Raw genomic sequence first — 15541 nt, forward strand, 5'->3', positions numbered from 1 at the left:
CACAGTCTGTCTTTTGCTCTGTTCCCCAGTGCTCACTTTGAGTTTTGCTGCTGAGCTCTTTTCTCTGTATGTGGCTGTGAAAATTAACTGCCTTAGCAATTTGTCCATTTTCCTGCTCTTCTAGCACTCCCCACTTCTTGCCAGCATCCCGGTATATTTATTTGGCCTTTTTCTCCCCTCTTCTAGGGCTGTTGACATCTTGAGAACAGCCTCAGCCTCTAATCACATGTCTCTGCTCGTTGCTAGAGATGAAGAAGCAAAGTAAGAGGAAAAATTGTTTTAACCTCAAAACTAATAAAAATCCAGTTCTGTTTCTCTGGGTGGGTGGGTGGGCTTGCATGTATTTTTATTTCAGATTAGTTTTAATTGCAGAATTGCACCACATGTCACATTTTTCTGATGGTATTTGATACCAGTTCATTCTGAGATCACTTGCATCACTTCAAGTAGCAAGCTCAGGCCAACTTCAGTTTAAAGAGAAGGATTGTAATGTTATGTTTACAGCTAATACCATTAAAAATTATCAGCTGTGATAGTTTTTGAAATATTCTCACATTTTAAAATAATGACAAATGAGGACTCCATTAGAGCTACTACAAAACTATAAGATTTAAACTGGTCTTGCCTTCTGAAAAAAGGCAGATTCAGTTGTGTTTTCCCCCTAGAAGTTTGCTTTTCAATCTCTAATGAGCTTTGAATATTTTGGATAAGTAGGTTAAACTGTTCACTGCAGCAGGTAGTCCAAAATATATTCATTTTAAGGACATTTATGGTAAATATTGCTTTAACTTGACTGTTGGACGTTAAGCATATAAAGCAATATTGGCAGAGAATCATTGGCAATGTGAGAATCCAGGTCTGTATCCCCTTTTGACTTAAATCTCGGGAGAAAACGGCTGTTACGTACCTATTTCTGATAACCGTTGTGAGAGTGTCTGCTGTTACTTGCCATCCCTGGGATGTTCCACTTCCAGAGTAATCTCCCCATAAAGGATTTTCCCCTAAATTCCTTTAGCCTTTTGTCTGAGTTAAGCTTCCTCTTTCTGTTCCTTTATTTTTTTTGTATTTGACATACATTTAAATCACTCTGTAGCCTCTGATCTCTTGTTTTTTCAGACTGCCTAGATATATGAGGTCCACTCTTAATCTGCTTTTATCTAAAGCATACTGGCCTAGTTCCTGTAAACTCCTTGAATAATTAAAATCCATCAGTCCTTTAACCACTCCAAGGGGGAAGTGCAGTAGCCTGGGCAGAATTTGCCACTCCATCCAGTCCCTGACCAGCCACCTGTGAATTCATTTCTTGTGACTTTGCATTCTAGGCTTAAAGTATGTTTGGTTTGCATTCAGCTGTGTTTATGTGTGTGCCCTGGGGCCAGCATTAGTACAATAAATGTTGTCCTTTTTTAAAATAAAGTGCACCCAGGAGTTTTGAACAACCTTCAGCAGGCAAACTGGAATTACCTGGGAATTACTCTCCTTGCAATCAGTTAATTTATTTTCTCTCTGACTAATTCTGTAATATTAAATTGGTGATGTTTCTGACTTACATCACTCTAGATTATTTATATCTTCTAAATCAGTTATCACTGAGGTAATCAGAGCTCAGATTATAAACTTTTTTTCTTAAATTAGGCTGGATTCAATATCAGATGAATCAAGTGTTTTTGTTTTCTCTTTAATGCCTGTCATAGAAGATGTACGTAATTGCCAGTCTGTTACAATATGATTGGTGTCTGCAAGGAACTTCTGCTTTTGATTTTCAATAGTTAATAAATATTTCTTCTATCCCCTTGTTTTTGAGGAGCCATATCTTTGTCAGTTTCTTCTGGGTTCTTGTTCAATGTAATTGAACTAAAGGCATTCTTTAAAAACATGAGTATGCTATAGATGTATAATCTGATTCCCTCCAATATAAATAAATTGTTCTGGACCTTGGTAGTACCACTGTCTTGTTATCTGTAGTTGATTGTATTACAAGTTTTTAAAGTTTTGCAATTCAGGGTAAAGAGAGGCAAAAATAAAGTTTTTTTTACCAACAGTCCATTTCATCCACAGTCTGTTGTTTTCCCACCTTTATCCTGCATTACATGATTTTTTTTTTTTTTTTGCCTTTTCTGACCATTTGACAGGGCCTTCCTCTTTCAGTTGAGGTTGAGCTTCCTTCTCTGAGGAGGAGCAACTGTTCAGTACAAGCAGTGCAGGTTTCACAGGGTTCATTCAAACTAACACCAAATCCTGACAAAGACAATATTTTTATTGGCACAGGAAAGAATTTCATGACCTGATGGATAAGTATGGCTCTCACAGTGACACCAGCTCTGCAAGAACTTCTCCAACACATCAGTTAGCTGGTGAGAGATCACTTCCAGCCTGAAGCAATCCTGGGGGACAAAATCAGCCTTGGGTGGAATAGAAACTTGTACTTAAAATTCCTAATTTGAGGGGAGGTGTGTTGGAGGAGGTCACTGAAAGTCAGACAAAACACACGTGTACCTTGAGGAATTTGTGTGTCAGTTTCCTCAAATCTTAAATATACTGATGTCTATTTTCAGTTTAATTAATGATTTATGTGAAAAGTTTTTGGTATTTCTAGCTGAAATGTGCCACAAAATATGAATAAAAATTTCATCTAGAGCACCATGAATTCTAATCTTTCTGGAAGTGCTGCCTAATTAAGATGCCTTTATATAGCATCGAGGAATTAGTTGAGATTTTGTATTTTGCACCCAATTTGAAAAAAATCATCACTTGTTATGTTTTAAAAAATTATTCCTGGAGCCCTGGGCAGCTCTCAGTTCTTAACTGTGTAGACTTTTCTTTGGTTGTCTGATTGCTTAGTTTGTCTGTTTTCTAGTATGAAAGTGGTCCTACTGAACTTACTTACATGAGCTGAAGTTTTGTGCTTTTTCCCAAATATGGGTTTTATTTTTTTTTTCTTTTTATTATTTCTTTTTTTGAAGTAAAATCTGTAGACAGCCTTTCTTCTGGGTCATCCTCAAGGTCGCAGAGTCCTCAGTTGCATCCGAAGGAAAACATAACCACCAGCAGCAGAAATAATTCTGTGCCAGCACCATCCCCAAAGCTTCCAAAGTAATTTCCAAAACTGACTGTACCTCTCATGTGTGAGCTGCAGGAAGTGCTGTATTTGGCTGGTCAGGAAAATTTGGGTTGAGCACTAAGTGTTAGACTTTGGGTTTATTTTTTTAACTTTAGTCTTGTAGCTTGTAATACCGTTGACATTGCAGACTTTCCATTTTAATAAGTTATTTTTCTATATATTTATTGTTTATGTGGTAGAAGTAGATTAATCAGGTTGATTTTTTTAGTGTCTCCTAACGAATTAATGTTCCTGGTTTAAGTGTACCCAGGTACTCCCACAAGCCTTGGATTTATATAGTAGAGAGGAGTTTTTAGCCTTGTAACATAGGTATCAGTTCTTGTTGTAATTGTCAGAAGTGCCTGAGGTTGCTGATTTTGTAGTAAATAGTGTAATACTTGAACACTGAGATTAAATGTCCACTATTTCTATTTGTTACTGTAATACATATTTGCAAAAACCAGTAAGATAAAGATAAGTTATTGCTTCAGTCTTTATATTATCTACTTCTGTGAAGTAATTCTGCTTTTCTTTCTGTTTGTGTCTCTAGTGATAGTGCATTTCAGATTATCTCTGTTTGCAAAGGAACAAGCCTAGGTTTGAATATTGTGGGAGGAATTAACAGAAATGAAGGGCCTTTGGTATATATTCAAGAAATTATCCCTGGGGGTGATTGCCATAAGGTAAAGGCCTTTTTTCCCTTCCTTCCCCTTTAGACACCTGTATTTTTGCCTTAATTTAGTACATGTTTGGTATGTTACATCTACAGTCATATTTTAAATACTAAATGTGTTTTGTGTTCCTCCTTGCCTTCTCTTTTAACAGAATTATCTCACTGCAATGTAACAGAGTTACATGGTAATGAAAATTTATTCAGAAGTTCATTTGAGGTAAATGAGGATCTTATTCCTCAGTTTGTGTATGAGAAGGTACAAAACCAACTTCTATAAGAGATTGCATAACGCAAGGTAAATCAGGAAGGATGGGACAGAGCTACAGATGGCACCTCTTTTTTATTTTCTTGGACATTCAAAAAATCTTATTTCCCTGAGACTTAATTTAGATGGATCCTTGCAGTTGGAAAGCAAATTAGAAAAAATATTCTGGAAGTGCAGACTGATAAAGTGTGTGAATTGGTGTTGATTACTGTTTTAATTTATGACCAATGTAATATGTATATCAGGGGGATTTGTCAGTGTAAAAAGTAAATAAATAATATAATTGCCTGGTTCAGGTACACAGAACTGTTTATCCAAGTGTCTCTTCTGGCATCCTGAGTAATTATGGTTATTTGGAAGTGTAGATAACCAACTTTTGCCTCTGGCCCAGCAAGAGGGGACGATCTCAATTCATGAACAGTGATTTTTGTCCCCAAACAGTTTATAACTATTTGTTACTGAATTTTTGTAGGCTAAGTTAAATCCTAAAATGCCAAGCTGGAAGATAAAAATCCAGTGTTTCTCAAAGACCTATTTCAGTAGATTAATGGTAATCATTCCTCTTTTATTTTCTCCTATTTTGTTGTGGGTTCTAAAATATTTTTCTCACTGTGAATTTGAGGCCTATCACACCTAATCAATAGACTGAGGCTAAGACATCAAATTTCAGTAGGCTCTAATATTAGCAATAATAAAGGTAATTTTCCAACCCTAATTATCCTGTTTGGGAAGGTGAAGCAGGAAGCATATTTTAAACCTCTGCCACATGAGGGCACCATTGAAATGGATATCTTTGAACATGCTGGATGAAAGCAAAAAAAAAAATATACAGCTTTTTTCTTTAACCAAAACCAAAACACTGTGTGACCAAAAAAAAAGGTAATAGGCATGGGTTTGAAACAACACAGCTAAAATTATGGTATGTGGGTGTTAAGTAGGTAAAATTATACTGGTTTTGAGAAGGTATTTTACTTTTTTCCTGTGTATCATTGTCTGTACATACTTTTTTTTTCCACATAGATTGATTTCGTAGGAGCTGAAAAGCAGAGACATGTTCTGTGTAATGTGATGTGTATTACATTAGACAAATGTCATAACTATAACCATAGGTGAATTGCATGAATTTCCAGTTAAATTGCTGAGGCCTCTGTTAAAATGTGAGTAAAGAAAGCTGTCTTACTGAGAAGTCTAGCCTAACATGTTTAAAATCTTGTCTTAAGAGTCTCTGGGACAGAAATGTGAGATGTTCTTGTGCTAGTAGAGAGCTGGCAAGTAATTCAACAGAACCACAAAGTTGACAATATTATTTCTGTCATGGTTTTGACTGGTGAATCCTAATAGACCAATCTGGTTTTCTCATTAAGTTTAGCATGGCCAGTGAGTGTCTGCAGAGTTCCATGTATTGCCATGAACATTTGCTTTTGAAATGCAAATTAATCCAGCTCAGAGCTGAATTAATTAGTAAAGAAGCTTCCTAAAGTCAGATGGGTTGGTGCTGGAAAAATCTGTTTTTTCTTTCCTTGGTTTTTTTTTAACAGAAATATTTATCTGGATCCAAAGTTCTTCTTTATACAATTTCTGAGGTCTGTTCTCTCTGATGAGTTTTTATGATGACTGCTTTAATAGTGAGGGATGATGGTTTAATCTGCTTATTTCTGGAAGATTGTCAGGCAGAATGCAGAGCTGTTCTTGATATTTCTTGTCCTAATAGAACCAGGGGAATGTGTCCAAGTGCTGTGACTATACAGTTCTTTCTGTAGTGTTAGCAGTTAATTTAAAAGTTGTGGGTTTGGTTTTATATTTGTTATTTTAGGATGGACGATTGAAGCCTGGGGATCAGCTGGTGTCCATCAACAAAGAGTCCATGATTGGAGTCTCCTATGAAGAGGCAAAAAGTATAATCAACAGAACAAAGATGAGGTATCTGTTACTGTCGAACAGCCAACCCTCCAAAATGGTTTAAGAGATGATATTTATGATCAGATTAATGTGAAATGTGTTTTTGTGTGCTTAGAGGAAATACGAGGGATACTAATTTTTTTAAATATTCAGTTGTAATATTATTTCATAGAAAAGACTCAAATGCACCTTTCAGGCCTGCAAAATTGTGATACTTTAATATTTAAAAAAAAAAGACAGTATTTGTCTTTGTAATTAATGATGGATAACAGAACATCCTTTTAGGAAAATAATTAAACCCACACACAGTGTTTGGAAACATGTAATTTTTGTAGAAGTATAATCTTATGAATAATATAAGTGTACAATATGTTGAAATTTCTAACATTTTAATTTTAGGTTTGAAAATTTTTGGGAGATAGCTTTTATTAGGCAGAAAAACATCCCCAGTCATCCAGAGAATCGGCAGCGTCCTTTCAGCCTCTTAACATCTTCTGTAGCACATGGAGAACAACAGGCTGCACTTGGTCCTCTTCCTTCTCCTAATGGGAAGTTGCTTTCAACATTCCCTCCAGATGCTGTGAGTGTACTTATAACTCCTGTTAGAATAAACTCAGCAAATGGTTGTTTTTTTCCTAATTGTAATTGAGTTTCCATTTTAGTAAGAAAATTATTGTCTATTTTCCTGCACAATATTGTCTTTGGAATATCAAAACTTTTGGAAAAACCCATGTTGTATAACAGGAGATTAAAGCACACTGATGAGAGGAAATAGTTGACTTGGGGTAAGAAAACAAATTAAACAAGCATTAACTGTGTTCTTAGATACCAAGTTCTCCTTTATTGTTTCTCTAAAGTTTTGGAATTAGATATAAATAGTTATATATTTCAGAGTTTAAAATTCCCTGTTTACTACATATGTGTGAGTACAGTGCAATCTCACACTTGCTCTGTGATGATGAGATTTTTGCTTAAAAAAAGTCCTAGAAGGATGTGGGGTTTTTCCCCTTTCTTTTGACTAAGCAGCAATTGTTTTAATTCATACAGCTCACCATTAGTGTAAAGAAATAATGTTGACCGTGAGAAAGAAGATTTTAAGACTATTATTGCAATTTTTGAAAAAACATTTTCAGTTTATCATATTTTTAAAGCTAAATAAAGTATTGCCTTAGAAGAAGGAAGAAGAAAATGTTCTCAAACACAAAGTCAAAACAGGTGATTCTCAAATCTTCTTATATTTGTACTTAAAATTCTTGCCCATTTTTCTTTCTTATTAGGGATATAAATATTGAAGTGGGTTGCCTAGAGAGACTGTGCTATCTTCACATATTAAGATTTTCAAAACTCAAGGTTTTAATGAGGCCCTGATCTCTTTTTTTCCGATGCTCTTCCTTCTCACCACCACCCCTTCCATGCCTTTCTTTTTCTCCTGGGGTTGTTTTTTTCTGCCCCCAGTCTTCCTTCCTGTCCCTTTTTTCATTAATGTCTATTTCTGGTTTGGCTTGTGATCTGCTTTAGAAATGGTATTTCATGACTTTTCATTTCCTCTTGTAGATGGAAACTGGAGTCAAGATGGGAGAGCAATCTCCAATTACTGCTCTAGACGGCAATCCTGCTGATGTGTCTGCCACGGGTAAGTGCTCATTTAATTCCCTGCCATCCTTTTCCTTGTTCCTTCAATAACAGTCAGACAGAACATAGTGCATAGTGAGACTCAACAGTCTTCAAAAAAAACAGGAATATTGCACTGTTTTTATACTCCTAAATAAATAAAGGACTGAGATCAATGGATTTTTAGTAGCTTCTGTCAAATATCACTTACATTGTCTCTAACAAACAGCTGCAGCCAAACAAAAAAGAATGATCACAACATTTGCTATACAGCAGTAATGATAATAGACTCAGTAGAAACCAGATAATGAAGACTCACGTATAGATCAAGATTAGGTTGCCATAGAAACTGTGCTTTCTTGATTTGATGAAATTCTGGGGATGTATGCTGCTTGCATGGTTTTTTTCCTTAAATCAGGGCAGCATATTGAAAGGATAGAAATAACTTGCAGCCCTCTTAACAGCTTTTCAGTTAATAACAAATACAATATATAGTGTATATTTGTGCTTTAGAGTCATGACATTCAAACAATGGCAAGAGTCACTGATCCCATCTCTAAATATCTATTTTGAAAACAACATTTAAGGAAAAACAGAGGTTTTGAAATTTGCTCAGAACCAAATCTGAGCTGAACAATTGTAATTCCTGTGGGAAACAGATGTGTTGTATTTAGAAACAGTGAAAATGCAGGAGTGGCACAATAATGGGAGTCCCCATTGACACTGTGATAGAACTGACTCTTTTCAGTATTTCTCTGTGCAGACCTGAACTTTATTCTTTTTCGTCAGGCAGTAGGAATTAAGCATAAGCTGAGCTTCTCAACTTGATGTCTAATGTACTGAGAAGAGGAAGAAAAAATACACAGGATCTGATTCATTCCAGATGTCTCTCCACTGATGTTATTTCAATTGTTCTTGCATTTATTATAGCCCATATTAGATATTCAGATTTAAAATGAAACAGTTCCCATATTGCAAATCGGACAGTTGGTTTCCTTCGTTGAAGGGTGACCTGACCAAATATGGGCTATTGAAACTGGAAAAGTTTTAGTATTGAATACACCTGGAGAATAATGATCACACAGTTTTTACATATTGACCATGAAAAACACTACAACTAAATCAAAGGAACAAGACAAAAGTCTTATTTTTTAATATATTCAGAATACAAGACTCTTGGTTAATATAATTCAGTACATTGGAGCTTCATTGTTTGAAGACACCAAGAAGGCCACAGTCTCTTTAACATATCTGAATAATGTAGGTAGTAGAGCAGAAAGCACAAATACTTGCAGCTCCAGTTTGTACTGCTTCTTGCCATGTTTGATTTTTTTCTTATTTAACAGCACATCCTTTGTCAAACCTGCCACTTCTTTCATGCTGCCCTTTTTCAAGGATAAACTTTCAAAGATAACCTTGAAAAATTAAAGTATTTTTTAGATGAGATACTATTTTTTTAACACCTTATGAAAAAAATTAGCATAGTTTCAGGAAGTTTTTGCACAAACTCACACATGAGGCTTTTTCATTCTGAGCTGAAGTGAAATTGTGCCAATTCCACCAAGGTTCTAGCCCACTGTCTTCAGAATTTAATATAGCATGTGAGAGGTGTTAGTGTCAGAGATTTTCAAGATGTTTTGGTTTATGCTTTTGGCATGTAAAGAGAATATAAATGGCTTTGAGCTTGGAAACAGATACTCTGTGAAACTTAAAGAATTTTTTAAAAAAAGAATTCCCTGCAATTCCTTCTGTTCCTTTAGAGAGAATCTCAAACTGCAAGATCCTTTACTTGTCAAAAGCTGGTTTTGGTTTCAGTACCTTTTTAATTCATTAAGGAAATGATGAATTAAGATCTACATTATGTTTATAAATAATGAATGCAAACAATTTTTTTTTTTATTTGCATACATCTAAAATCCAAAGAGTTTAAAAAAAAAAAACCATGCAAAGTTGTGTTTCTGACTGTGAGGGTAGAGGGGGCTGATGGATGATGGCCTGATGGACAGGAGTTCTTGGAAAAGTGTTCCTTCCCAGGAAAAAATACTGAGGAGCCTGGGGAGTTCAGCCTAAGCTCTCTCCACACAGCCCATGGTTGGGAACAGGTCATTCCCTCTCTTTCCCCAGTGTTTTCTAGATCACTCCATGTGGGAACTGTCAGTTACGCCGAGGGTGTGTCTTGGAGGTCTCTCTTGGAATTCACAAGTGTGTTTCCCCTTCTGTTTCCTGAGTGTCTGTGTAACTCTGAGAGAAGAGAAAATACCATGAGGAGAAGCCATATGCTTGATGGATCACTCAAAGTTATTCCTGGTTATTTTCTGTTAATTTGCTACTTGTCACTTTTTTATGCAAAAAAAATAGTGGAAGTGGTTGATACCCATAATTTTTGTTGATTACAATTATGTCTTTTAAAAGAAGTCAGTCTAAGGATTAACATGTATTTTTGGCAAGTGGGTATTTAGCTGGCATCCACTTGATGAGCAGAGCTTCAGAACAAATTTTTCAAAGCAATAGTTACAACTACATCATTATTACTTTATTTTTTTTTATTTCTTAGTTATTGCCCCCAGCCAGAATGATGATTATGAGCCCCAAGGAAAGAACTCAAGTATTCATCTCAAAACAGAAAAGCTGGAGAGGGTAAATACTTAAAATCTTCTGAGTTTTGCTTCTTCCTCTTCATGATGCAGGTAAAACCTCTAAACAATGTTTCTAGGCTGACAAACTCTAAGGTATAAATGACACACAGAATTTTCTATTTGAGTAGCTCTTTAATGTTGCAGGCCAACATTTCAGTTTATACATTGGGCAAATTACTGTTTTTGTTAATCTAATTACTTATTAACTCTTCTGGGAATCAGAACATCCCTCAGGATTTTTAAAGCAGTTATTAAGGACAAAGGGGTTTGCTTATTACACTCATCTGTATTCAAGGTTAAATAATATCTGAACATCTCTCAATGAGAAGGAAAAGTCACAGAGTGGCTCTGGAATAAAAGTGTTGTCAGTGAGAGTGTACCGGGATACAAAGGCTCTTTGAAGTGTAGCTCTTTAATTATTCCCCCATGTCCCTGCAGTCATTATCCTTAGTCCTTTCTTTTTTCAGTCCAAAATAAGTTTTTTCCTTCCAGGCACTGAATTATCTTGGGCTTCAGCTCACAGATGAACAGCAGCAAGCCCTAAGGCAGCAACTTCATAAAGATTCTAAAGGAACAGTGTCTTTTGGAGGTAATAATTTGTTAATTACCATAGAAAATAGTGAAAAGTAGGAATACAGAAATGGTAGATAATAACGATTATTATATTTTTTGTCAGTATTGGGTTGCTGCTGCAAATAAAATGATAGTTTGAGGCAAGAACCTTATTTTACTGTAGAAAATAAGCTTGAAATTTTGAAACTAAGTCATGGGAATGCAAATCACAAATTTATCTAATTAAGAGCAGCCTTGGGAAAGTTTTATTTTGTGCTCACAAAATCCTGAACTTTTTGTTTTGACAATAGGGAACTGTAATTTTTCCAAAAATTACTTGGGAGAGTTTTGATGGTTAGGGAGGCTTCTTGAAGCAAGTAAACTGACGGATCATTTAACTTCAGTCTGTGGGAAGCAAGAACATTTCAAGTTATTGCATATAGAAACAGATTTGCAGGGAGACCATCATAATTCTTCCAGCTAAACCTAATTCTGATAGGATTGAGTTGCTGTTGTTGGTTATGACAATTTTGGTTGATGACACTGACAATTTTAAAATATTTTTCAGAAACTGTGAGACATGATGGTTCTGATGCTAAAACTGATGGAAATTTCACTTTTCCTAAAGTCTATGAAAAACACTAGTGTGTGAAAACTAGTATTTTGTACTTAAACATCCAGAAAGATCCTCAGTGAGAGAGATACTGGATCTTCTGTCAGATTTTATGTGAAGTAAACTGACCTTTATATTTCCACTTTTCTGTCATAGCGTAGCAGAATTTTTTAATTAAAAATGTATGGGTAATCCAAGTCATGTTGATTGTGAATGAGGGAGTGTTTGTATTTAAAACTTTCAACTTGGTCAACATCAATTTTACCAAGCCTCTGTCAGGGGTTTAAAGGGCCTGAAAAGGAAACCATGAGCTCAGAGCTAGCAGGAAATTTTTCCTTTTTCCTGTCTCCTCTGGTAAGGCCAACTTCTTGGGAAGGGCAGGTGTATATACCTGGTGTGCAGATTTATTTCATTTTTCACAGACACCTGCCAAATGCAGAACATCCCAGGTAGTTTGAAGGTGAACTTCACACCACCTTTGTTTTCTTTTCTCCTTCACAATTTGATTTGAGGACATTTCATCCCACGGTGTGTTTTGGGCATTTTTATTCTTACCATCTTTAACAGAGCTTTCTCTTTGGAGATATCTCTCTGATTTTCCTATTTTCCTTTAGAAAGCTTCAAGGGCAGACACTGCATTTCTCAGAGTGGCTGTTCTTGGTGATATTGGAGTTGTGTTGCATCAGTGATCTGTTACTAAGCTGAACTTCTGGGCTACAACAACAAAATCTGAGCTGTTTTTTTCCTAGATTTCTTTGAAGTTTCAAGAAATCTGTTGTCCATGCAATCAACTGCAGCTGATGATGGCCACAAATCTGTCACCTCTAGGGTCAGTGAAGTTGCCAGCTTACTGGACTCACAGGTAAAATATGTGCCTGGTCAGTGTTCTAACAACTGGGAGGAGATTATTGGAGAGTTTATTGTATGTAAAATAACTCCACATCTTGGGCAGATGTTTAAAACAGCTCGATAGCATGGGGTTCTTTAAGATAGCTTAGTTTCTGTGAAGCTTTTTTAAGCTTTTTTCTAATTTATAGAAAGCAATTAATGTAATTTAATTCTGGTTTGTTGTATGTCTGGACAACATTGATTTACTGAGGTCTCTTAATAAAATTTGGGTTGTTAAAACCTGTGTGAGTGAGAAACAACTACTGGGCACAGTGATTTGAACTACTGTGCTACAGTGAAAACCATTTTATTCTAGAAGTGACTTCTAAAAAGAGCATTTTTAGTATATGAACACTAAAATAAAATGCCTATTATTTAAAATACTAAAATAGTGATGTATTCTTGATAATTTAAAAAACACTTTATTAATCCACTTTAAAAGGAAAAGTAATTGTTCCTTTGGAAGATAAGTTGGTTAAAATTTTCTTAAATGTTTTTAGCATTTTCAGATCTATAACTCAAAATTAAGATTTTCTTCTCATTTTATTAACAAGAACTTTTAATATAAGATGTTAAAGATTATGGAAGACACAGTTAGCAATACATTCTAACCTTAAGTGTTTATATACACACAGTTTGTAACCTGTGATTCCTTGGAGGGTGATGTGGAAAGACTTAAGAAAGAAAGAAATGAAGCTTTAAAAGAAATGAGTAAATTAAAGGTAACACAATTTTTATTTGCTTTAAATTATTCAAGAGACTAATTTTTTTTTGAGTTTGCATAGTAATTTTCTTTTTTTTTTAATTTCATGTGCAGTTTTTCATAAATAAAATGGCAGTGCAAGCAGTCTTAATCATGTTTGAAGACTGCTTACAATGTATTTGTGGAGACAGTGAATTTTAGCTGTTACACTGAATGCTAACACATTTTTTAATCTGATCCACAGAGAAATGAGACTAAGCAGACATTTCACAGAAGTGAATTTGGAGAAATGACTGATTTGCATGGCAGTTTTATTTTAAAATGTGTGATGCTTGTAACTGCAGAGTCTGAGCATGTGCTGATACTTCTGAAAGGAATCAGAACTGGAGGATAAATTAATCTGTGTGCAAAATTAATACATATTTTCCCAGACATTAGAAAATTCCCAAGACTAAAGCAGTAAATACTCTTATTGTTTATTAATATCCCAGGTTCCTACCACATTCCCATGGTCCTGAATTTCTGTTTTAACAAACCAAAAGATATATGTATTCAGGATACATAACTCTGATTCTTGGACAGGAATACTGAGCTTGGGATAAAGACAATTAAAAAATTGCCTCTTGGTCCAAAAAAATTCTTGCTGTAAATTACAGAAACATTGGGTTGAAATGGCCAGAGATCTGTTCTCTGTTCTGTGCTCAAGGATTCTTCTTCAGAGAGCTCTGTACTGAAATGAAAGAACCCTGTTTACATTGAGCACAGTGACTGCTGACCCAGAGTCCCTAAATTGCTGATGTGGAAAACTGACAATGATCAATCTATAATTAATTGCCTTATTTCTTACACTCTTTTACACAAATCCCAGAAATGTTCAGTAAATAATCCTAAAATACTCAAGAAACTTAAAAAGCATCAATGAACTCACAGAAAAGTTAGCTTTTAGAGATGGTTTTATCACAGGTTTTGTAAAAGCTGTTGATAGAAGTTAAGTATTGCTACCTGTAGTTTTGATAGAGCTAATTGTTTTAGGACCAAAACTCTTCTATTATTCTTTTTTTTTTAAAACAGGAAGAATTGTCTGAATCTGTGGACTTACAGAAACAGTTAACAGAGCAGCTACAAGTAGTCAAGCAAGTATGTTGAAGTTTCTAAAAATAACAATTATTTAAAAATTTTTAATTGTTTTTTTTGTGAAAGGGAGAAAGGAGCACTTTTTGTCTTGCTGCTCATACAGACTATGCTTTCACACTGATTTCAACACAAAGTGCTTCTTGTGTTACTACAGAGCTTTTGATTAAAAGTGGAGAATTGATCCTTCAGTTTTTAGAGCAGTAATATATTTCTCTACTATTGAATTGAGAGTGGAACCCTAAGACCAGCTGGATCAATGAAGTGGCATAATGATGTAGTAGAACCTTTCTGGTCTTAGAGATTTTGCTGGTTTTAGCCAACAGTGAGCCTAATTTACAATCCTAACATTAACTATTTTATATGTCAGCCAGTCTTAAGTGTGAAAAAATTACCAGGAAAAAAAATTGTAGTTAGGGGTTTGTGAGGAAAGCCTTGTTTCTGTCTCCAAATCTATCTATAATTATGAGCCAGTAAATCAGAGTATTTGGCCTCCTTGTGTCTCTTTAAAGGAAATTCCCAATTAAATGTAAGTCTCATGTCATTTATAGCCTGGATTCAAAACCAAGTGGCTTTCTGGTTCCCTCTTTTTCTTGAACACCCTGTCAGCTTTTTCCTTCTAATGAGCCTGGCTGCCTTCCTTCCCTCCTGCACTGCTGCACCTATCCTTTGCAGGTTTCTCATGTCTGATGTCATGTAAAAATGCAAGAGATAAAGTTTAAAATTCCCATGTATTAAGATTAGTCTTATATTTTTGCTCATAAGACTAGTTGAGCACCTTCATTATCACCTTTTATTCCTTGAATGTAAGAGAGCTGCTTGGAAGCTTTTTCCATTAGTATTGTGTAGTTTCCTTCTGTACACTGTGGGGAAATAAGTTGGGTTATCTTCTGGATAAAATTTAACTGGAAGATTGTTCCAGTAATGCACTTGGAAGTTCCCATTCTCTAATGGGTTGACTGTGTTGTTCTAGACCAGAGCACTTGTTCTGTGTATTAGTCCAGACTAAAGCTATTACAAAGTACAATCCCCAGTACAAACCTGCTTTTTCTGGGAAGGCAGCCTTGGACAGGGCTGGTTTAAGATGTTTTAAGTGGCAGCAGTGCCCATTTGCCACCACTCGAGGTCCTCCCACTTTTATTTTTCTCAGGTACTGTCGTGTGGTGATGAAGTTCAGCTTTGCCCTGCAAACCTCCCAGGGATAAATACTGATTTTCTTGTAGGCATTGAAAGGGTTCCATATAGAGAAGTCAAAGAGAAATAATAAATTATATATAATTATAGCATTGTGTGATTTGTTTTAGGACATGTAAGTGGGCTTTTAATGGACATTTTCTTTTGTTTATACTTGGTGCATTTTCAAGTGTTTCATATGTATTTATATATATATATTTCTGTTGTTTAAAACCAATATTGGCACTGAGATTCATGGTGATAAGTTTTTTAGAAATAGGCTACCTACAGTACAAG

At 35.3% G+C, this 15541-nt stretch overlaps 1 protein-coding gene across 6 annotated transcripts in view; it reads left to right on the forward strand.

Annotated features, from left to right (window-relative positions):
* Positions 1-15541, forward strand: part of STXBP4 (syntaxin binding protein 4) — an 80708-nt gene that overhangs the window by 11069 nt on the left and 54098 nt on the right. For all 6 annotated transcript variants that reach the window (XR_001863599.1, XM_017739176.1, XM_008637576.2 and 3 more), the window contains 12 exons: positions 187-261; positions 2269-2354; positions 2964-3093; positions 3651-3783; positions 5852-5958; positions 6337-6517; positions 7492-7570; positions 10103-10185; positions 10677-10773; positions 12099-12211; positions 12873-12959; positions 14012-14077. Coding sequence is in view for 5 of the 6 variants with exons in the window: in XM_017739176.1 (XP_017594665.1) it covers positions 187-261; positions 2269-2354; positions 2964-3093; positions 3651-3783; positions 5852-5958; positions 6337-6517; positions 7492-7570; positions 10103-10185; positions 10677-10773; positions 12099-12211; positions 12873-12959; positions 14012-14077 (1237 nt within the window). In the remaining variant the exon portion in view is untranslated. The remainder of the gene's footprint in view (positions 1-186; positions 262-2268; positions 2355-2963; positions 3094-3650; positions 3784-5851; positions 5959-6336; positions 6518-7491; positions 7571-10102; positions 10186-10676; positions 10774-12098; positions 12212-12872; positions 12960-14011; positions 14078-15541) is intronic.

The sequence above is a fragment of the Corvus brachyrhynchos genome, unplaced genomic scaffold (assembly GCF_000691975.1).
Source record: "Corvus brachyrhynchos isolate BGI_N302 unplaced genomic scaffold, ASM69197v1 scaffold407, whole genome shotgun sequence".
NCBI lineage: Eukaryota > Metazoa > Chordata > Aves > Passeriformes > Corvidae > Corvus > Corvus brachyrhynchos.